Here is a 22,875-nt window from a genome sequence, read left to right as displayed (position 1 = left end):
AACTGTATAAAGGAAATTGGTCGTGAACTATGGCCAACTTTAATTTACCTTTCTAGATTGTCAGTATGTGTTTAAACTGTGTTTCCACAAGAGGTGTTCAACCTTGGACTGTGAACAAGAGACGCGGGCTGCCAGTGCTGCGTGTATTTGCTCAGCTTCAGATTAGAAATTTATAATCTTTCATATTTAAGTATCAAACCAGATCTGTATTAGTAGTGAATTTGATCTACCCATAGGTAATAAGCAGTGTATTATAAGAGTATTAGCCTACAGTAATGTTCTAGGGACTTGCTTTTGAGTCCAGTGATAAACAGTGGCAGCTTTTGCTCAGAATTTTTTAAGTGTTCTCACTGAGGAATGTTAGGACACACAAATCTAGTTGTTATGTCCCGAAAAGTCACCATTATTGAAGAATTCTGGCGTTATGCTCTTGAGATTGGTCCTATGGCTACAGTTTACGTATAGAGTATATATTACGTATAAATACAAGGGGACTTCAAAAAGTTCATGGGTGGAATTAAAAGATAATGGAGTTTTTCCACAAATGTTTTGAATCCCCTTTAATACTTATGTGTACTTGTGTGTGTGTTGTTGTTAAGTACCATCAAGTCAGTTTCAGCTTGTAGCAACCCTGTATAGGGTTTCTGAAGAATGGCTGGTGGATTAGAACCGTCGGCCTTTCAATTCAAACCGACCTTGTAGTTTAGTGCTTCTGTAAAAGTATTGCTGTGAAATTATAGAAACCTTTAGTAAACAAAAATATAAAAATGTGAAGCTATTATTTCTTGACATGTCCACCACCTAGGTCTTCACACTTTAGAAGGCAGTGTTTCCATCTCTCTCACCCTTCCCCCAAAGAATTTAACGCTGTGATTAACACCATGTCAGAGTGGTGGTTTTGGCATCCTCAGGGGACTCCAATTGTGTTTCTTTTCAGTGTTATTTTTGAGTCTAGGAAATTAAAAGTCTGAAGGGGCCAGAGCAAGGCTGTAGGGCAGATGAGGAAAGGTTTCCCAATGGAATTCTCATAGGACAGCTTCAGAGAATGAGCAGGTACATTGTCATAATGGAAAAAAATTGTTCAGCATAACTTCACTGGCCTTTTTCTCACTAGTGCAGTTTTCCGTTGCCTTGAAACTTTTGCCTATTAAGCACCCATGATTGTCCTGTGTCCTTCAAGAAAATCTATCAAGATGACCTCTTGGAGTTCTAAAAAACAGTCATCATAACCTTCGGAGCTGACCTCTCTGCCTTGAATTAATAGAAACCAGTTTTGATTGGTCCCTTTTGTTTTGTTTTGTTTTTGAAGGTATCCAAAGTTGAAAAGTGTATTATTGAGAGAACTTGTGTGCATCTACCCACTGATCACAGAAATATATTTGCAAACATTCTTTTTGGAATAAACCTGTGCATGTATGAACTGGAACCCTAGTGGAAGCTTTTTGACTTAGCCATGTATAGAGACACACAGAATTACTTATTTACCTTGGAGATGCGAAAAATTTGTTGGTTGTTGGCTTAAAACAAATTGTATGTGTGTAAGTGCCCCAAGGATAGTGGACCTTTTATGAGACTCCACAGTCTTGCCTCCAGCATTTGTTTAGTATTTAGTTCACAAGCAGGAGGATGTTGAGAGACTGCTAAGAGCTTGGGTGTATTCTAGTGTTGTTCCATGGGCCTAGTTCCATCCCTAAAAGCCTCTGTGAAACCAAATCAGGCTGTTTTTTCTGACCTTTCCAGGTTGGACACTACTAGTGTGAGTATCTCACCACGTACCCTGAGGTGGCTGGCTACCCAGTGGTTTGGCAGGCTGGACAGTGAGTCCTACCTGAATAATGCTAGTCTAGAGTAACTAATGAGATTCCTTCAGTTCACACAAAAAAGTTATAGTCATACCACGCTTTTCATTTTAAGCCCAATTTTAAAATGGGCTCAGTCTAAATCTGAGGAAAGGAATTCAAATGTGTTAATGCCTTGACTTTCAAATCCAAGCCTTTGGCTCTGTGTGAAAGTTGAGCACGTGTGTTGTGTAGTTTCTTTCTGATATTAATTACAGAAGTTTTGCTGCAGGGGCTAATTACACTTCTTAACCACAGGACGTAGGGATGAGTGACACCGCAATGACATCTTTCCTTGGCTCCTGCTTGGACCTTCTTCAGACCTTACTGGAGGTAAGAGATTTACTTCTAAAGGAAGAGACTGTTTTGACATAAGCTTTAAAAATGGGGATTTTTTTACAAGGTATAAAGACTTTGTATGCTTTTTATTGCAATCAGTAAAAAAGTTACACGTGTTTATACTTTGTCCCCTGTAAACTCAGTAGACCTTTTGCAGGCTATTCTCCAGTCCTGAGCACAGTTCTTCGTTCTCCAAACCCTTAGGCAGATGTTAGCAGGGACGAACTGCCAGTGCCCGTGCTGGACACAGAGGACGCCTGGCTGTCTGGGGAAGGCCCAGTCTCAATAGTGGAGCTGGCCCTGGAGCAAAAGCACATTCACTACCCGCTGGTGGAACACCACTCCGTCCTGTGCTCGGTCCTATACGCAGTCATGAGGTTTGCGCTGAAGACCGTGAAACCACTTGCACTTTTTGATAGCAAGGTGAGCACCTCAAAGATTCCAGAGCTGTTCTGTAGTTGTGACTTTCACAGACATACATACTAAAGAAACCGAAGCCCGCTGCCATCCAGTAGATTCTGACTCATAGCGGTCCTATATAGGGTTTCCATGACTGTCAGTCTTTATGGGAGCTGACAGCTTCATCTTTCTTCCATAGAGCACCTGCTGGGTTTGAACCACTGACCTTGCAGTTAGCAGCCCAGGGCCTAACCCACTGCGCCACCTTTCACAGGCACCTAGGCAGTATTATTTGAAGTTGTTCAGTACTTTCGTGACTTGTCTGAGGTTCCAGATTCCCAATTCATGCCTTTATATTCTTTATCTTTTGATTTATCCTTAAATATTGGTTTTCCTGTTTTGTCCTCAGCTACCTTTTCTAACCCTGTACCTTCTTGAACAGACCTATTTTCACCTTTTGTGTATTTCTGGGTCTGACTTATCCTCAGCATTTGAGGTATGCATTTGTATTGACTGCCCTGTGAAACTGCAAGCATCCCTCCTGCCCCGGGTCTGAACCTGCGGTCCTTGGGAATCCTGTCTTGGTTAGTTAACTACTATGATGTCCTTGTTTGGGGCAGTGGCCAGGTTACAAGCCTGGAAATTGTCTGGCTTAATTCCTTGCTTAAAGCCCCACATTCCTTATAAATTTGTTCTTGTAACTTCTCTAGAATATCTGTCCATTCTTTTTCCATAGCTTTGTTATTAAAGTGTTTTCGAGTCAGTTCTGACCTATAACAACTCAGTATAGGGTTTCTGAGGAGCAGCTGGTGGGTTTGAACTGTCAACATTGTGGTTCACAGTTCACACAGTTCAGGGCTGATCCTCCAGTGCCACACCAGTTGGGACCTTTTTGTCCTCCCTTCGGCTATTAGAGCAGCCTCCTCCCTAGTCACCGTGTGTCCAGTGTCTGTCCACCCTTTCCCATGTTACAGCCCTGTCTGCCCAAGCCAGAATTTCATTCTTTTCATTCCATGCCTAAGCCTGTTCAACACCTCTGCAGGATGAAAAGCCGTCACAATTTGGCCACTGTGGATAGAGCAGGTCAACACCCAAAACCCTTTTCTCTGCAGCTCGATTCTAAAAAAAAAAGGCAGCTAGAGGGTTCGGCTAGAGATTCAACGTCACCTTTATCACTTAGCTTTGCTTTGGTCACTTTATTACTGATGAAAGTGAGGTTAGAGAACACAGCGTCAGGTTTAGGACACACAGCTTCCTGTTTCACCTATGCATGAGAGAAGAGCACAGCAGCTTGCCTGCATAGGCTTCCTCCCTACAGAGGGGAGGATGCTCAGCCCTCCACCTCCACTGGAGGAGGACACTGCCGGGAGCCCTGTTATTGCAGAGCAGCGCCTGCTGCCAGATGGCCAGGAGGCCTCCTACACAGCCACACCTGCCCTCCCTCTCCAACCTCATAGGAAATAGTAAATGTGTCACTAGGAAATAGTAAATGTGTACCTTGTGCTGTAACCAACCCTCCCAGAAATTACACATTTTTATCACTTATTGTCATTTAGCATAGTGGTTACAAATCGGGCTGCGAACTGCAAGGTCAGCAGTTCGGAACTATCAGCTACTCCGTGGGAGACAGATGAGGCTTTCTGCTCCCGTAAAGATTTACAGCCTTGGAAACCCTGTGCAGAGTCGCTATGAGTCAGAACCGACTCCACGGCACATGACAACATTGTCATTTGTGTTCCATTTTCACAGGTAACTGTTTTTTTTATGGTAGGGCTCCTATTCTTCAAAAATCACTGCCTTGTCACTCACCTCTTCAAATGTTTTGTCCACACTCCTTGAGATTCACCTTGTCCCCTCTTAACTTTACCATTGCCATGCCTGGCGTAACATAGGAGCTGGATAGATACTCGGTATATTTATACCTAAGGAGGTGCAGGATGTAGAGTAGACAGAGGAGTCTGGGAAACTTGCACGTGAGGACCTGGACTGGGGGTGCTGATGAAAATCCTAGAATGGATTGGGATGACCTAATGACAAGCTGGATGTTGAGCTGAAGGAGACAGAAGGACAGAGGGGTTAAATGGCACCTAATTTTCAAGATTGGAAGACAGCATGCTATTTAGAAAAAGCCCATTAAGCAAGATTTGGACATACTAAGTTTGAGGGTATATCTAAACAGGAATTGTATGTCCTAAGTAGTTTGTTTTTAATAAGTAACATTTAATGTTTAGATCCCTAAAGTTTACTTCTGAAAAGTCTGATGCCAAATTGTAATTATCCTAATAAAATAGCATTCGTTGTATTTATAAGCATATTTTGATTGGATTATTATCTTTTAAGATCTGAAAAAGAATGGATGCTTAAACTTTAAACAAACAATAAGTGCCTCACTTAACACCTCTCTCAAAAAACCTTCCTGCTACAACCCAACCCTGAAAAGCTGAGCCTTCTCTTGGGTAGGGAAGGCAGTCTGCTGTGGAGGTCGGTCTGCTACACAGGTCGGCTCCTGTAGAGCCTGTCCAAGTGCTTGTGCTGGGACGAGCAAGTCTCTAATGTAAACACACCCAGCTCATTAGTGGAACTGCACAAGTACAGCATTAACTACCCTCTCAATCCGTAGCTTGTTGAGGTGAGGGGAGTAAGCTATTGGATTCCTGTTAGCAACTCCAGAGGCAGTGTGGTTTCCTGGGAGTTCCTCAGTGGTGCAAACGTTAATGTTCTCAACTGCTAAGCAAAAAGTGGTACGTGTGAGTCCATTCAGGTTCTTTGGCAGAAAAGCCTGCCAATGTACGTCTAAAAAAGTAGTCATTGAAAACCCCACGGAACATAGTTCTACTGACACACATAAGGTATCATCAGTCGAATTCCCTCAATAGCAGCTAGTTTACTGGCTAGTGAAACAGATTCCCAGCTCTGCTATTTACTACCTGGAATTAATTTCTCATAGCTTGGTTTTCTCATTCACAAAGGGGAGATGAGCCTAGTGCCTACCTCATGAGGTTGTTATGGAGGTTAATGATGTATTCAACATAAATTGCTTAGCAGTGTCTGGAACATGGGGACACAGGAAATAGTAAATGTGTTTCCTGACCACATACACCCTACCCCACAGGCTCCCTTGTATCTAAACCATTGAATGGAAATTCTAGAGGAACAGACTGTAGGGGTGTGGGAAAACTTTCAGACAGTGATGTCCAAAATGTAAGTGTGGTCCTGAGAAGTTTGGGGTTTCTTATCATTGGAGCCTGAGCAGTCTTACCTAACTCAGCAAACCAAAGAAAATAGAATTGTAGGTGACGTCTAGAAGGTTTGTTAGAAAAAACCTGAGATTTCTTGTTTGCAGAAACAATCCCCTAGGGTGGTGTGGTCATTTACCCAGGATAACTTATCAGGAGTGCTGGTATGCTCCGCTGTGAAGGCAAATGTACTTTTCACTTGATGAAATCCTTCTAATCCAAAAACCTTATGAAATCTTGGTTTCTGATATTGTTTGGCTTTACAGACGCATCTGTTCTCTTAAACAAGGTGTTTTAAAAGGATTCAGTGTGTACTTTACACATTAGTTACCTATTGTTAAGTGCTATCGGAGTCAGTTCCAACTCATAGTGACCGTGTATAAGGTTTCTGAGGAATGGTTGGTGGGTTTAAACTGCTGACCCTGCAGCTAGCAGTCCAATGCTTATCCTACAGTGTTACACCCGTGAATAACAAATTATCCTGAAACTTAGTGAAAACAACTAACAACGTACGGGTCAGGATCCAGGTCCCCTAACCTAGATGCCTCTGACTCAGGTTTTCTCGTGAGGTTACATTTAAGGTTTTGGCCAGCGCCATGGTCTCATCTGAAGGTTTAGCTGCGATGGGGACCCACTTCAGGCTTATGCAGTTGTTGGCAGAATTTAGTTCCTTGCTATGTGGGCCTCTTCTGGGGCAGCTCACAATATGGCGTCTGACTTCTTCAGTGAGTGAGAATGAATGTGAACGCAGAGTGGTCACCACATCCCTTTTGTAATCTCGTCTTGGAGATCAGGGCTGTCACTCCTGCCTAATTCTATCATGATCCTACACTCAAGAAGAAGGGTTTACACAATACATAGCAGGAAGTGTGTGGGGTGGGGGGGTATTTTAATGGCTGTTTACCACACACTACATAATTGTTATAAAAACTTAAGTGTTGAGTCAGTTCTGACTCACTGACCCATGTAGAGTTTCTGAGGAGCAGCTAGTGGGTTTGACCCACTGACATTGGTGGTTGTGTGCCACCAAGTTAATTCCAACTCAGTGACCCTGTTTAGGATTTCCAAGGCAGTAAATCTTTATGGGAGCAGAAAGCCTTATCTTTCTTCCGTGCAGCAACTAGTAGATTGAAACTGCTGACCTTAATGGTTAACAGCCCAGCTCATAACCGGGAATTCCCAAATAAAATTCCAAAATTTTACTGTTCAAGGCGAACAACTTTATTTTAAAACATTTCTTCTTCCCCCATTAAAAAAAATTAATTATTTCTTAATCTTTCTCTTTAGGGAAAAAATGCCTTTTTCAAAGACCTAACATCAATTCAATTATTACCTAGTGGGGAAATGGACCCAAACTTTATTTCTGCGCGACAACAGGTAAATTAGTTATGTTTCTTGTGGGGGCCAGGAGTAGACTGTAGCTGCTTTTGAAGAATAATCACATTCAAGAGTATTCTTGGTAGCTTGTTTCCCCTTTAAATTACGTGCTCCTTTTCTGATGAGTAGACTGTTTTAGTGCTAAAGCCACTGCTGACAGACAAAAGAGCCAACAGTTTACTTTGACTTAGATGTCTTAGATGCTTTTTAAGGAAAACAGATACTAACAAAACGTTATTCTCTTTCTCCAATTTTTGAAGTTTTTGCTGAAGGTTGTTAGCGCAGCTGTCCAGGCCCAACATTCAGTTGCCAAGGACAAAGATCCCACAGAAGCAGCAGTAAGCACTCCTTTTGGGAAAGACCAAGATTGGCCAGTCCTAGCCGTGGATTTAGCGCATCATCTCCAAGTTAGTGAAGATGTTGTTAGAAGACATTATGTGGGGGAACTCTACAACCACGGAGTTGATCAATTGGGAGAAGAGGTAATAATGACCCTCTCAATCAGTTCCTAGCGCTCAAGGTAACACTGACAGTTGGAGGAAACAATCAGTATCCAGCAGAGCTTTCTGCTTTTCCTTGTTAGAACGTCTAGGCACAAAAATAGAACAAGAAAATGGTAAAAATATAAAACTAACTAGTTTCCTGTTTCCAGTCAAAACTTAGTAAATTACGGTATGCTGGGCCTATTCTGTGCATAGAAATACAGCATCAAACAAAACAGTAGTGTAAGAAATTGATATTCCATTATTGTCATTATGTAAAAGTATTAACAAGTTGGTTCCAACACAGTGACCCTGTGTAAGGGTTTTCAGCAAGCAGCTGGTAGGTTTGAACTGCTGACCTTGTGGCTAGCAGTTTAGTGCTGATACTACAGCACCACACCAGGACTCTGAGAGTCCACTATTAGGAGCAAAAATGTTATATTGAGTGGTAAGTGCTATGAGAAAATAAATAGGATTTGAATAAGCAGGAGTTACTACAAAGCATAATGAGCCCTGGTAGCATAGTGGATTGCAAGCTGGGATGCTATAACCTCAAGGTCAGCAGTTCAAATCTACCAGCTGTTCCTCGGGAGAAAGATGAGGCTTTCTGCTCCCATAAATATTTACAGCCTTAGAAACCCTATACAGGGCCACTAAGAGTCAGAACCAACTTCCACGGTACACCACCACAAGGATGATAAAAGGTGAGACCCCAAGGATAAGCAGCAGTCTGCCACTCAGAAAACTGGGGGGAAAGTGTTTGAGACAGAAGTTCAAGAACAAAGACCGTAAGAGGGGATTAGAGTGGCAGGGTTCAGGACTAGAGGGCCAGTGTGGTGACCATATTAAGAAAGGGGCAGGCAGGCTGGGCCAGACCAGAGATCTCAGCCCACAGTTATTACGAGGAACATCCAGGCATTGGTGGAGGGTTTTGAACAGTCGTGATGTGAGCTCATAAGGATTCCCTTTGCTAGAAGTTTGAAAAATGTTCAATGTGTAGTCATACTGAACTGAAAATTTAGGTGGTGGTGAGTGCTTTAGAGTCAGTTCTTTAGGTGTGGTGAATGCAATAGAGTCAGTGTCCCTGTATAGAGTTTCCAAGGGGTATCTGGTGGATTTGAACCACCGACCTTGTGGTTAACAGTCCAGTGCTTGTTGTGTAGTGCCACACCAGCTTAGGTGTTGGTGATTATTAAGTGCCATTCATTCCAACTCCTAAACAACCCTGAATAGGGTTTCGGGGAAGTGGCTCGTTAGCTTGAACCGCCGACTCTGCAGTTCATACTGACCTTGCAGTCCAGCGCATTAACCTGCAGCACCACACCAAGACTCCCCAGTTAAGTAGCAAGCAGAAATTCAGGTTATAAATGCTATGTTTGATATGGACTTGGCTAAACTCAAAAAAGAATCTTGGCAGCCTGTTGCAAATTGAAAGCATTTCTACAACCTTTTTGTTTTTTTCCATGCCTGAATGCTCAGGCCATTCTACAGGTTCATGACAAAGAAGTTCTTGCCTCTCAGCTCCTCGTGGTGACAGGGCAGAGGCTGGCTTACACGCTCTTCCACGCCCAGACCAAAGAAGGCATGGAGCTGCTCGCCAGGCTTCCTCCCATGCTGTGTACATGGCTGAAAGCAATGGTAAATACCACAGAATGAGCTAAGTTCCTCACTGATCGTTATCTATTAATGACTACCAATGACTGTTTAGTTGTATGTAACTAATGAGTTATTTTTGTGTTTCATTTGCAGGATCCTCATGGTCTTCAAAACACTTCAATGCCAATTGCAACAACTGCAAAATTAGTAAATAAAGTGATTGAGCTTTTGCCCGAAAATCATGGGCAGTATAGTCTAGCCTTGCACCTCATTGAAGCTGTGGAAGCCATATCCATTCCTTCTTTGTGACATGTACCCACTGGGTTAAATGCTAATGACAATAGTCTCAAAATTATGTGATTACAACATGAATTAGTGCATGGTTATTTAACATAGTTAAGATCTGGAATTTTTTGGAAGGAATATTTTATTTTTTTGTAAAATAAGAATGTATATTAGTTTTAAAAGTGTAATCCTAGCTAAATTCCACTCTATTTGTTCATCTGGAAGATAAACTACAAATATCAATTATATCACAATTATCAGTATCTGTTTTATTGTTTATTTCTAATTCAGACACTTACAGGTAGCTTTATTGTAAAACTTTGCTATGCTGATTTACAGATTATGTTATAAAATTATATATTTCATACCCAAAATGTTACTATTGTAATTAAATTTGTGTGTGTTCATGTACAGTCCCCATCATAAAGCTGGAGAAGCATCCTACTCTCTTGTCTAGTAAGTGTTGGAAAAATGTTTTCATGTGCTTAATAACCAACCCCCTGCTGGCTGGGAGTTGTGGCTGCTGACTGATTCCTTTCCCAGAAGTTATATGGTGGCCATCAGAAGTGGATGGCTTTGCTTGTGGAGGAAGAATGAGTTCAAGATCACCAAGGGCCCTAGTACAAGCCTTAACCTGTTGTATTTGCCTGCCAAAAGTGAGCATCTGAGGTACAGGAGACCAACACAGTAAAATTAATTCTAAAGTAAGATTTGCTGTTTGCCAAGGATCAAAGTTGTATGTACATGAGGTAATTGTAAAAATGTAAAATTTGTATAAAAAAGACAATCTTAATTCCAACTTTATTTTCCTTGCAAGTGTTTAGAATTGTTTGCCCTGGGATTTGGCCTTGAGAACAGTACAGAATATGCTGAGTCATATTTCAGCTTTCACAAACCTACCTCACAGCTGAGATGAGAGGAGAAAAACACAATTTTGTACTCTGCAGTGCCTAGAGCAGTCCAAGTGCTGAATTATTTGTTGATTCACACCAAATTAACCAAAACTCTATAAAAAGTACTTTGAGCTCTTTCTATAAATACCAGTATTATAGTATACCTTTGGAATGTAGCCATACAGTGCAATTACTGATGTGTTCTTTTAAAACATTACATCCAAATAAGAACCAAACCTTGCTAAAACTTACTGCTGTCAATAACTATCAAGTTGGAACTCTAGAAAGATAAATTTCTAAGCTGTCCTGAGGATGTGGGGTGGGCCTGTGTATTCTGATCAGAAGTAGCACACTGGAAGGGCCTGAAATCAGTTCATCCTCCCTGCCTCTGCTTGAATCCCATGACACAAATCAGTGACTCTCTAGTTTTAACATTTCTAGAAACTTCAAAAAATTTAATCAAGGGCTTTTAAGAAAGAAAAATACCTATGTGGATATTCTGTAACAACAAAGAGCCATAAGTAGAATAGGTAGTTCATGAAATACAGGTTTGTTGCATTTACTGTATTTATTGATTGATGTGAAACCAATACCCAGTAGTATTTTTTTCTAGATAAACCCTTGTTCTCCATACACATACCTTCATTAGTATTATATGAGAGTATGTTTTCACCTTGTGAAATTAATTCCATTACATAATGCTGAAGGGGAAAAAATATGAGATCATTTAAATTCCTGTTCTATAACTAGAGGAGCCAGGTAAATTTGTAAATCTGAAGAGCATATCTGTCTCACCTTTGTTATAAAAAATCATCTAAGGTCAAATGTTATATTGTTACACTGTTATTTTAAATTGGGATTTTTAAAAAGTTGAACAATTTCAAAATAACAAGAAAAGCCTAACTGTTGTAGTATAACACTCACCTACAGGAGACATTTCAAAGTAATTATAACAGGGAATGGCCTCTTCCAACATGACTTCTAAAGTTAGATCTCTGCTGAGTAGAATTTACCATCCTTAAGAAGAGCTTAATACTGTAATGTTTATAAAATGCTCTACTGTAATGTACTATGTAAGTAGTGAAATTCTGTATATACTGCTATTTTGTTATTGTGAATTTCTGTAAATTAGTGAAATAAATTTTAAGCTTTCATACTGTTTTCTTAACATGCATAAATGAAATCATTGAGGGATTTTTTTTTCCCCAGATCCTACACAAAAGCCTCATGTTGACGTACAATTTCCCTTGTAAAACTTTTTTTTTTTTTCAGTTGACAAGAGACAACTTCTGCCACAACACAAGGTAGTTCTCTAGGATGGTTTTATTTTCAGACATTTACTATGTCGAAAAGATTTATAAAGTATAAAACATTTCTGCTCAGCCACATCTGAAGGCAAGCATATTTATTCTGAATAAAATCCATTATAAATGGGAATATAATAGAGACATATATACATACAAACATACAACATATTTTTCTAGTTACTACTTACAGAATTCATTCTAACCCCAGACAGTAGTGTCAGAGGGATTCTTACTCAAATAGCGGTAAACACAAAATGATGTCCTACTTTCCACCAACCACTTCTGCACATCGAGGGCAGAGCATATCGGAAGACTCAGCTGTATACTTCCAACAACGAGGACATTTTTCTTTAGTAGTTGGCATGACAATTACTTTATATGAAGACTCTTCACGAATATCACCACCTGTGAAAGAAAATACACACAAAACATTCTGAAATGGCATCTGACTTGAGTCACTCAGTATTCCTATTTGGCTTCATTTTTTCTCCTTTCTGGTTTGGTGATGCTTTTTGGGATTGAGGCACTTGAACCTGTGAGACTAATGTTTCTAGAAACCACTGAGCTCTGTATCCGCTCAGGAAGAGCACCTCTTCCAGCTCTTATCCAAGGCGTGTTTCTGATAATTTACACTGCCTCTCTAGCTAACTGAAAACAACTGCAGTACCCCACTCAAAACTTCTTGGTTAAAAGAAAACAGTTTTCCCACTGTTATTTAAACTTCAGACAAATAAGATATAATCAAGGAAGTAAATGATACCTTTCTGCAAAAACTATTTTTAAGAGCAAGTCTAGCACGATCTTTATGTTGAATGCTCAAGTATACAGCAGCCTCCAGCCTCCTGCTGGGCCTGAACACAATGAATGGCAGAGAACCTTCACGAAATAGCTGCTTGCTTCTTCTGCCTCTTTTTCCATCCAGTGAGGATGAAAAGCATCCCTATATCACTGAAACCTACAAAATACTTCTTTTGTAAGGTGTCACTGGGAATGAATTCAGTAAAGTTTCTTTAACCCCTTATTAAGAAAGGTTAGAGAAATAACTTATAAAAATAATCCATGACTAAGTCAAACCAAGGAACACCCTCCAGCCCCTAGCCGTCTGCTCACTGTGTAGGATTACAAAGCTGCGTTACAAATGCGGCCATTGTCTGTATTGTTTCCATAGGAAGGTGTATTCCAAGCACATCCTCATAGAGGCAGCCCACAAATTACAAATGCCCAACTTAGACAAACCACAGCTGGGAACCAAACCCTTATATAACCCGTTATATTCAAAATTCAAGTAATGTACAATTGGTTTGTAATAAATGGGTGCTATTTCATATCAAACATCAAAACATATAAAAATGTGTATTTAAAAGTTTTAGCATGGAAAGGTACACAATGTAGTATATACCAAGACGCTAGATATGAACCTAACCTATACCAAGACGCTAGATATGAACCTAACCTAACGGTTCCACCTTAAATACAAGATGGACTAAGGAAAGGAACTAGTTCAGAATCAGGGGGACTGCCTGTATATGTTGTCAGACTATGAGAAAGTTTTTTAAGATGTTGTTCTTGTTTTTCTAATTTCCTGCTTACCTTCTAAATTGATTAAGAATGTTCCTGTAAGCTCAATTGCATCTGCAGTTATCTCTCGTGGTTCCTGAGCAAGTAAAGTTGTCTGGGAAGCCATCATTAATTCATTCAACTGAGAAGTGCTAGAAGTCTCCTGAGTTTGTAGCATCTGGTAATAAAAGAGTGAAAATTATAAGGGATAAACTGAGAAGTTACTAAAAATAGACACTATATTCTTTCATGAAAAACCTCTTGGTTTCATGTACTATTAAATGCATCAGTTCTTACTAATATGTTTTAAATAAAAACTACCAATTAGTAGTAGTACTGAAAATATATTGTATGCCAGGCATTTTTATAGATGCTATGTTTACTATTTCTAATCACACAGTGTTTACTGATTTTACAAATGATGAAACTGGTTCAAAGGGGTTAACTTGCTCAAGTTTCTCAACCAACAAGTGGTGGAGTTCAAGCCCAGTCTGTCAGCTGCAAAGCCCATACTTCTGTTTTCTGTATTTGGCTTCCTAGATTAGAAGAGGGATCAAAGATGCTATATAAACAAAGACCCAATTTTAGAAATGTAGACTAATGGTAGCAATCTGAAAACACACCTTCAGAAGTGCACTGAATCTCAATGTTTGATAACACTTTTACAAACAAGAATAGTGGAGTGAAACATTTAAAGTTCTGAAAGAAAAACATCTTTGAATTCTGTTATCCAGACACATTATCCATTCTCATACAAACAGAAACTGAGGGAATTTATCTTAATTATAGTAACAACGGAGTGATAAAAGTTTATAGGTAAGTGGAAATATATAATAGCAATATACTGAAGGCTGAGAGGAAGGATTTTGGAATACTTTCAGAGACTTGCACTACCTGTGAAGCAGCATAAATGTCGTTTGAAAGTAGATTCACAATAGTTGTAAATTCATATTGCAAACTCCAGGGCAACTCACTACTCCTATTCAAGCAACGTACTAAAGTCCTAGCTTATGCAATAAGGCAGAAAAGGTAAACCAGGTATACAGACTGAGAAGATATGATTATGTAAAAAAAAAAAATCCCACCTAACAAAAAAACCACCTAGAACTAATAAGCAAATATAGCAAAGTTGCAAAAGGAGGCAAAGTTAATATGAAGGGGATTCAAAAAGCTCATGGAAAAAATTCCATTATCTTTTCATGAACTTTTTTGCAGCCCCCTTATATGTAATGGTTGCTCACTCTCCTATATGCCTTGGCAATGAACAATTTGAATTTGAAATTTACAACACAACAGCACTTACACTGACATCAAAAAAACCAAACCTGAAATCTTAGGTATAAACAGATCAAAATATATACAGGATATTTATGGCACTGTAAGATAATATGCTGGACCGTGAGGTCAGTTCGAACTGTTAAAGTCAGCAGTTCAACCCACCAGCCGTTCTTCATAAACCCTATAAAGGGTCACTAAGGAGCTCTGGTAGTGTAGTGGTTACAAATCGAGCTGCAAACCTCACGGTCAGTAATTCAAAACTACCAGCTGCTCCGTGGGAGAAAGATGAGGCTTTCTGCTCCCGTCAGGATTTACAGCCTCGGAAACCCTGTACAGGGTCGCTATGGGTCGGACGGCACATAACAACACGCGTCACAGAGCAGACTAGACGGCACTTAACATATGACAAATGCTAAATGGATAGATACTCTATTTTGTGGGTCTAAGACTTGATACTGTGAAGATCCCAGTGAGGATTCAATGCAATCTCAATGAAAACCCCAGTAAGTTAATTGATGTATCTGTCCACTCAGAATAGCCAACACATAGTTAGATTCACATATATTACTGAAGAAAAACACAATTGGAGGACTGACACCACATGATTTCAAGACTAAATCAACAGTGTTACAGATAAACAGTAAGCGTCCACATACAAACCCCATTGTACAGTCAACTGCTCTATAACAAAGGCAGGCCAATGGAGAATGGATCATTTTTTCAACAAATTGTGTTGGAAAATAAGACATTTGCATGCAAAAAATTAAACATAGGCCCTATCTATACCTCTCACAAAACTTAACTAAAAGTGGATCACAGACCTAAATATACAATGAAAAGCCATGAAATTTATAGAAGATAATGTGACCTTGTGTTTGATGAGTTAGTTTTTAAATAAGCACAATCCATCACAGAAAAAATTAAGTTGAACTTCATAAAAATTAAAGGCCAAGTCAAAGACCAAGAGAAAACGTCTGAAAATGCATCTGATAAAAGTTTTGTATCTAAAATACAACAAGAGCTCTTAACTTATCAGGAAAACTAATGACCCTCTTCAAAAGTGCTATAGCCTGAACAGACACTTCACCAAAGAAGATGGTGCTGTTATTGTTACATGCCGTTGAGTCAGTTCCAACTCACAGTGACACTGTGAGTAGTGGGTGGGTAGGTCTGAACTGCTTATTCTACAGTGCTACACCAGGACGCCATCTAGTCAGTTCTGACTCAGCAACCCTGTAGAGAGGGAACTGCCAACCTTGTGATTTTCAATCCAGTGCTGATCCTAGAGCACCCCTATTAGAACAGCTAAAATCCAAAGCACTAAGTACTGGAGCAACAGGAACTCTCATTCACTGACGGTGGGAAGGCAAAATGATACAGCTACTTTGAAAGAACCTTGAAAGGTAGTTTGTAGCAAAGCCACAGATAATCTCACTCCTAATATTTACTCAGATGAACAGAAAACATATCCACACAAAGTCTGCCCATGAATGTCTACGACAGTTCTATTCATAAGTACCAGAAATTAAAAGATATATCTATACAGTGGAATATTATTAACTGATTAAAAAATATGAGCTAATGAAGGCATGAAAAGTCATGGGGGACTTTACATTTAGCTAAATGCTGCGTGGTAATGCGTGGACTGTAAAGTCAGTGGTTCAAGCTCACCAGCCACTCCTTGTAAACACAGTTGCTATGGGTTGGAACTGACTCGATGGCACTTAACAAGTGAAAAGCCAGTCTGAAAAGACTATAAATACTGCATGGCTCCACCTATGTGACATTCTGGAAAAGCAAAGTTACAGTGATAAAAAGATTTGTAGTTGCTCAAGTTGGGGTGAAAGGCATAGAAGAGAAGAGATGCCTGATCTTTCACACTTGTCAAAACCCACAGACAAAACTGCAAACACAACACAATGATCCCTGATATAAATTATGGACTTAAGTTAACAGTAATGTATCACTACTGATTAATCAATTGTTAATGAATTTGCAAAATGTTAATAGTATGAGAAACTGGGTAGGGAAAGAGTGGTTATTTGGGATTTGTCTGTACTTTAATGTAAATCTAAAACTACATTTAAGAAATAAACTCTTAATTTAGCCTATCAACCAAAATGAAATGACTAATTTTAGAACGTTATATCAATAAAACTTTTTTAACAAAATATTCATTACCAGTTATCTTAAGTATTGTTGTTAAGTGTTGTCAAGTTGGTTTCAACTCACAATGGTCCTGTACAGGGTTTCTGAAGCCATAATCTTTAAAAGCCTCATCTTTCTCCTGCCTCATGCATTAAGACTAGAACAGATTTTGCACTGACATGTTAGGCAATCAATCCAATTGGTTTACGGGAACAAAAGAAGTTTCTCCAGACCTCATGAGATAAGGAAGGAAATGTTTTTAGATTTATTTTGACTCTCTATAATGACAAAAGTCTCCAAAGACAAGGCCCTTTATGAAATTAAAAAAAAAAAAAAAAAAAACCTCCCCATTTTTGTATATTCTAACACTAACAAAGAATATGGCAGCTGTCTTCCTGTTCAGTAAAACTTTATCATGAATCAGTGGTAATACCAGAACTAGAAGACAGAAATCCTAATTTCTAAATAAAAGTTTAAAAATTTCATATGTAGACTTTCAACTACAAATTTTAGGTTAAGCTTAAGATTCTAAATACTATTTCAAAAAGCAGAAATTGCCGCATACCTCCATTATCTCAAACAGCAGCCCAGGCTCTATCACAATGACCACCTCATACTCTGCTGCATTTTTGCCAGGGATGCTGCCAAGGAACGAGTCTCGCATCGCACATGCACTCTCCACTGCTTCCTCCAACCCAGGCTTCTTCCAGATAGAGCTTGTATTAATCCACCCGGTACGAAACACACTCCTGGGCTCTACAGGAAGATAACACTATTGAAACTGATTTATGTACATCTAAACAGTCTCTAAAGCACTCCACACCACTATCTATTTACAATTAAGAGGAAGTGACAACTGTTATTTATAGTAATCGTTTGATGAAATATCATTGGCCCACTGAAAATGTTTACCAATCATATATGTCAACACTAAGAAATAATCATGTCACATTTAAAGAAAAATAAAACATACAAAAATAAAATCATACATAGTAAAATCCCAAAGAAAACAAAAAGCACAGGAAAATAGAAACTAGCAGCAGCTGTCTATGAGTAGAAGCTTATGAGAGCCGAGGCCCTCCTCCTCCTAAACACCCTCGGTTACTCATTTGCTGCAAGCTTCATACTTTCAGGAGAGTAAAAACCTATCATAAAAATATTTACTAAAGGCTCTATATTTTGTTTTGATATAACTAAAATGTTTTTGTGAACATTTATGAAGACATTTCTCAGGACTGAGTATCTCTCAGGATTAAGAATGGAGAGGGCGGAAGGCCTGTCAGCAGTGTGCCAGACTCCTGGACAAAGGAGTGCAGGCACTGCGAAAGGTCTACGACATGCTGTGCGCTGAGGCTCTCATCCTGTGAAGCAGAATGAAGTATAATGAAGACCTATGCCCTCCTGAGAGGAAATGAAATACTGCTTACCGCTAGCATATGGTATGTGCTGAAACACCTCTTCAGCCAAATGAGGAAGAATGGGAGCAAAAGATCGAACTACTACATCCAAAATCTCAGCTAATGCAGTTTGACAGGAGCGTCGTTTGGGATCCTTTTCGTTTTCACAATAAAGCCTGAACAGGAACAATTTATTCAGCAGTTGACATCACTTTATGTATTGTTTCCACCACTACAGGATCTGCCTCAGTCTACATTTATAGTAGCAGTCTTAACGGTTCTAAACCATTTTCTAATTAAAGAGTAAAATATTCCATCATAAAATTTTTCTAATACTCTATCTTCTATTCTACTTTCCTCTTTCCATGTGTTCCCAGCTCCTCAAAAAATTAGCTATGCTATGTCCAATTCTGGTTTTTAGCTAGATATTAACCAGAATCTAGACTGTATTACAGGACAACTAACATGCTAGATGCTGATATTTACACTGTGACTCTCCACTTCCCATAAAATGCTATCAGTGCTTTCAGAGAGGACTTGGGCATTACAATCCCCAGGTGGGAAGTCCTGGAGAACCTTGAGTAGATTAGGGCTAACAGCTTCCACGAGATTTGTTAACAAGTGTGCATCGCATCATCACTTGCATACAGGAGCAATAACTGACTTAGCACCAAACCCTCCTTCAGAAAGCTACTGCTAACACTATACCGTGTTACTATATAATAGCTGCCTATCTACCGCTCTTGCCCTCACTATTAGTCAACTCCTGAGAGAAAGAAGTATGATATTCATTACCTCACATTAGCAGCTATTACTTATTGAACACCTTATCAAGCATTAAGCACATAATGCACATTATCTCTTCATTTTCTTAACCACACCAGGTAGGTATTACAGGAGAAGAAACAGAGACTATAGGTTTCCATTTCCCCTGATGATATAGGTAGTAAGTTGCAGGACAGAAACCAAAATCAGACTTTACTCCAAAACCCACCTTTTTACTAACTGTACAATGCCACCCACCTTGTTCAGTGTCTCCCCTATATCTGCCAAGCACATACTCAAGGAAAGTTTGCTGAGTTATTTTAATCTTCACCATACATACCTATCTTTGATTATGCTGAAATAGAAGTTAGAGAGTTCTCTTGTATAAAATGCTTGTAACAGTCGAACAACTTTCCCAAAATCATACTGTTTATATGACTCAGTGATCTAGGGAACAAAGGCAAGACATATTAGGAAGCCAGGGCCAGCAAGTGAATATGCAAGTCATCATGAGCAAAACAGGTTCCTTGAAGAATGTGTTTCATATGCAAACAGACTGAAAATATGTGACATGCAAGAGCTCTTGAGGCTCTTCCAATGGTCATTTCCAGATAACACAGGACAACTGAGGAAATACTGACTAGTCTAAAACCTATAAAACAATACTCATCAAAGAAAAGAATCAGGCTATAAATGACAAAAGCATACCACTTTAAATCTCCACAGTATAGGTTGCTAACACTCCAGTAATCTATGCCTACACAGTGAAACTCCCATCTGACATGAGACTATGAGAAAATACAAATTAGTTGTTTAGTATAAACACAAAATCTGTGTTTATGCTAAAATAAGCAAGTAATTAATAAGAAACATGTAGTCTTTTTTTTTTTTTTAATTTCTAGACTTTTTTAGGAGGAAAACATCTGCAGATGAATAAAATATAGCTATTTTATTTCTTCCCATTGGAAAAAAAGACAATGCTCATCTTAAAAATCCGGTCTTTGAAAGGAAAACTTGGGTCTACTGTTTGTTTTCACTGTTTCTGATCTGACGACCAAAGGAGGAAATGTTATCACTTTGTACCTAAGTTCTCTAACAACCTAGCCAAGTATGGAATTCAAGTATAACTTTTCTCGTTGCTATAGTTACTATCTCTAACAAAGTTTGTTTCTTTCTCGTGAAATGAAATATTTAATATACAACAGTGCTGGTATTTCTAGTAGCTTATTAATTCACACTTACCTTATTTGCAAAATCCTGTAGTAAGTGTAGCATATATTGGTCTATGACATACATCTCTGTAGCAGGAATGGAATCTGTTTCTGGATTGAAACCAGACACATTTCCCAAAAGAAAGCGGAGTGTATTCCTAAGCTATTCATTTGGGGGGGGGGGGAAAGTAAATACATAAAAATATTAGACCTTTAATTTTCTCTGAGAAGTTATAATATTATCCTGTAATTACACTTCATTCAACTCAAGCCAGTTTCTTAAATAATATTACAAATGCAAAACAGCCTCATTCCAATAGCCTAAAGATTTAATTGGCATTATATTTTATATAACCTTACGCAAAATCACCCTTCCAGTTTATTCATTTGTGATGATAATGTTATTTTCATCAACTTCACAGGAAAAAATAGATACCCAAACCCAAAATTGTCGGAGTTAAGTTCAACTCAATGTTGTTGTTTTTATTAAATGCCATCGAGTCGGTTCTGACTCATGGCTACACTATATATGGTTTGTGAGGGGAAGCTGATTTGAACTGCCAACCCTTTGGTTCACAGTCCAGTGCTGACCCTACCGCACCACACCAGAAGTCCTTCCAACTCACAGCAACCCTATATAAGGTTTCTAAGAGTAACTCTTTCCCATGGAGTGGCTGGTGGCTAACCTAATGGTTAGCAGCCTAAAGCTTAGCCCACAGCACCACCAGGTCTTAAAGAGAAACAGAATAAATGAGAAGCACATCAAAAGCATAAGGCAGCATAAAAAGTTTATTATTAACCAAGATTTTCAAATAAATTAGTACAGGGTATTTTTAAATGCTTACAAAATGTGGCAAACTCATTTTCATTGTTTTGTAGTGCATGTATCTTTGTTTGACAATGGCTAGGTACACTTTCATTCAAAAGTAAGAATAATGACTCTTACCTTGCTAATATCATCTCTGGCAGCATTGAGTGCAGATGATCCAACTGTCACTTCAGTGAAGACATTGGACTCAGCTACCCACCAGCGAAGAACATCAGCGCCATAAGGCGGTTCTTTGCTTTGATCCTTTCCATTGAGAAAAAGACATATAAACAGAATATGTTTTATTACAGTTAGTTGAATACAAGTTTTAGGAAATGCTAGAACACAGGATTTAAAAATATACCAGCTTTGTAATGAAATAAAGGCTAACCATGCCAGCAACCAGGTTGCATCTAAAAACAATGAAACTGGCAAAGGAGTATATACCCTGCCATCCGAACCGCTGCCCTGCTGTGTTCTGTGTGCATCAGTTACAGCTGGTGGTTGGACAGAAAACTGTGTGTGGATTTTATAGTTGACAGGGCAAGGAAGAGGGGGAAGAAACAGCTTTTCTCTTGCAATATCCCCTAGTAAACATGCCACAGTGATTTGTTGTTGTGTTGTTAAGTGCTGTTGAGTCAGTTCCAACTCATAGCGACCCTATATAGAGTTTCCAAAGAGCGCTGGGTGAGCTTGAACTGCTGACCTTGCAGTTAAAAGTAATGTGCAGTCCAGCGCATTAGCCCACAGCACCACACCAGCACGCCTATAAGAGGGCAGTAAAAAGCTAAGAAAGTAAAATAGATGTGATTTTTTCAATAAAAGCAACTCCAAAATGAAGCCAATTATCAGTGTTTTAAAGGATGTCATCAAATCTAGGATTACTAAGTGCCAAGAATATAAAAACGAAATCTGAACTTACAAGTCACATTTTTTTTTCTTACACTGTTTGTTCTAACTGTAAAATTAGAGTTCATGGGTGAATGTGTGGCTTTCCAGTAGAGCCTCAGGGCTGGGATAAGCCATGCTCTAGTGAAGGAAGAGTAGGCAAGCCAGAGCCATGGCAGGGCAGAGACAGCAGTAATTAATAGCAATGGCCATTGCTGCTGAAGGATTTGCAGCCATTATGTTTTGCAAACCATACAGCATTTAAACATTAATACAAGTTTTTCAAAGTCTAATAAAATTCTGCCTTCAGTGGTGGCTTTTACAGAGGTAGCTTTGAATCCAAAATAACCTAAGAGAAAGCAGCATTAATATTGGGGGTAAGCCTTACTGCTAATAAAGGAAAAATAAGAGATGCTCGTAGAAGAATCATGATCTCAGATCACCCAGACAAGGGAGGATCTCCTTATATAGCAGCCAAAATGAGTGAAGCTAAAGATTTACTAAAAGGTCAAGCTAAAAAATGAAGGAAATAATATGCTTAATTTTAAAGTACATTCTAATTTACGTATACCACCCTAACTTTTTATAATAAGATGTCTCAAAGCTTTGATTTTTAAAAAACCCTCCACCACATTTGTCAGTTTGTCGTACTATGGTGGCTTGTGAGTTGCTGTGATTCTGGAAGCTATGCCACCGGTATTCTAAACACCAGCAGGGTCACCCATGGTGGACAGGTTTCAGATGAGCTTCCAGACGGACTAGGAAGAAGGAACAACGAACTACTTTAGAATATTTAGTCATTGAAAACCTTATGAATGGCAGAGAACCACTGTTAGATATATTGCCAGAAAATGATCCCCTCATGTTGGAAGGCACTAAAAATGCGACTGAAAAAGAAGAGCTGCCTCCTCAAAGTAGAGCTGACCATGATGACGCGAATGGAATAAAGCCTGTGGGAGTAAAGACCTCGGGACCTTCATCTCCTGGGCATAACTCAGAATAAAGAGTAACAGCTGTAAACATCCTTTAATAATCAGAATATGGAATGTATCAACTATGAATCCAGGAAAA

General features: G+C 39.1%; 2 protein-coding genes across 2 annotated transcripts in view; one reads left to right on the top strand and one right to left on the bottom strand.

The window, feature by feature from the left end:
• RAB3GAP2 (RAB3 GTPase activating protein subunit 2 (non-catalytic)) overlaps positions 1-9,576 on the top strand; it is a 133,701-nt gene extending 124,125 nt beyond the window's left edge. The window contains exons 30-35 of the mRNA XM_006869701.1: positions 2,097-2,171; positions 2,382-2,600; positions 7,100-7,189; positions 7,450-7,671; positions 9,151-9,309; positions 9,421-9,576. Coding sequence (XP_006869763.1) covers positions 2,097-2,171; positions 2,382-2,600; positions 7,100-7,189; positions 7,450-7,671; positions 9,151-9,309; positions 9,421-9,576 — 921 coding nt within the window. The remainder of the gene's footprint in view (positions 1-2,096; positions 2,172-2,381; positions 2,601-7,099; positions 7,190-7,449; positions 7,672-9,150; positions 9,310-9,420) is intronic.
• Positions 9,577-11,937: 2,361 nt separating this feature from the next.
• Positions 11,938-22,875, bottom strand: part of IARS2 (isoleucyl-tRNA synthetase 2, mitochondrial) — a 126,200-nt gene continuing 115,262 nt past the window's right edge. The window contains exons 17-23 of the mRNA XM_006869714.1: positions 21,055-21,180; positions 20,140-20,271; positions 19,238-19,344; positions 18,163-18,308; positions 17,301-17,491; positions 13,343-13,487; positions 11,938-12,157 (exon numbers count right to left, since the gene is read on the bottom strand). Of these exons, the coding sequence (XP_006869776.1) occupies positions 12,015-12,157; positions 13,343-13,487; positions 17,301-17,491; positions 18,163-18,308; positions 19,238-19,344; positions 20,140-20,271; positions 21,055-21,180 (990 nt within the window). The 3' untranslated portion in view covers positions 11,938-12,014. The remainder of the gene's footprint in view (positions 12,158-13,342; positions 13,488-17,300; positions 17,492-18,162; positions 18,309-19,237; positions 19,345-20,139; positions 20,272-21,054; positions 21,181-22,875) is intronic.

Source organism: Chrysochloris asiatica, unplaced genomic scaffold (assembly GCF_000296735.1).
Source record: "Chrysochloris asiatica unplaced genomic scaffold, ChrAsi1.0 scaffold00133, whole genome shotgun sequence".
In the NCBI taxonomy this organism is placed as follows: Eukaryota; Metazoa; Chordata; class Mammalia; order Afrosoricida; family Chrysochloridae; genus Chrysochloris; species Chrysochloris asiatica.
This window is presented reverse-complemented; position numbering and strand designations above follow the sequence as displayed.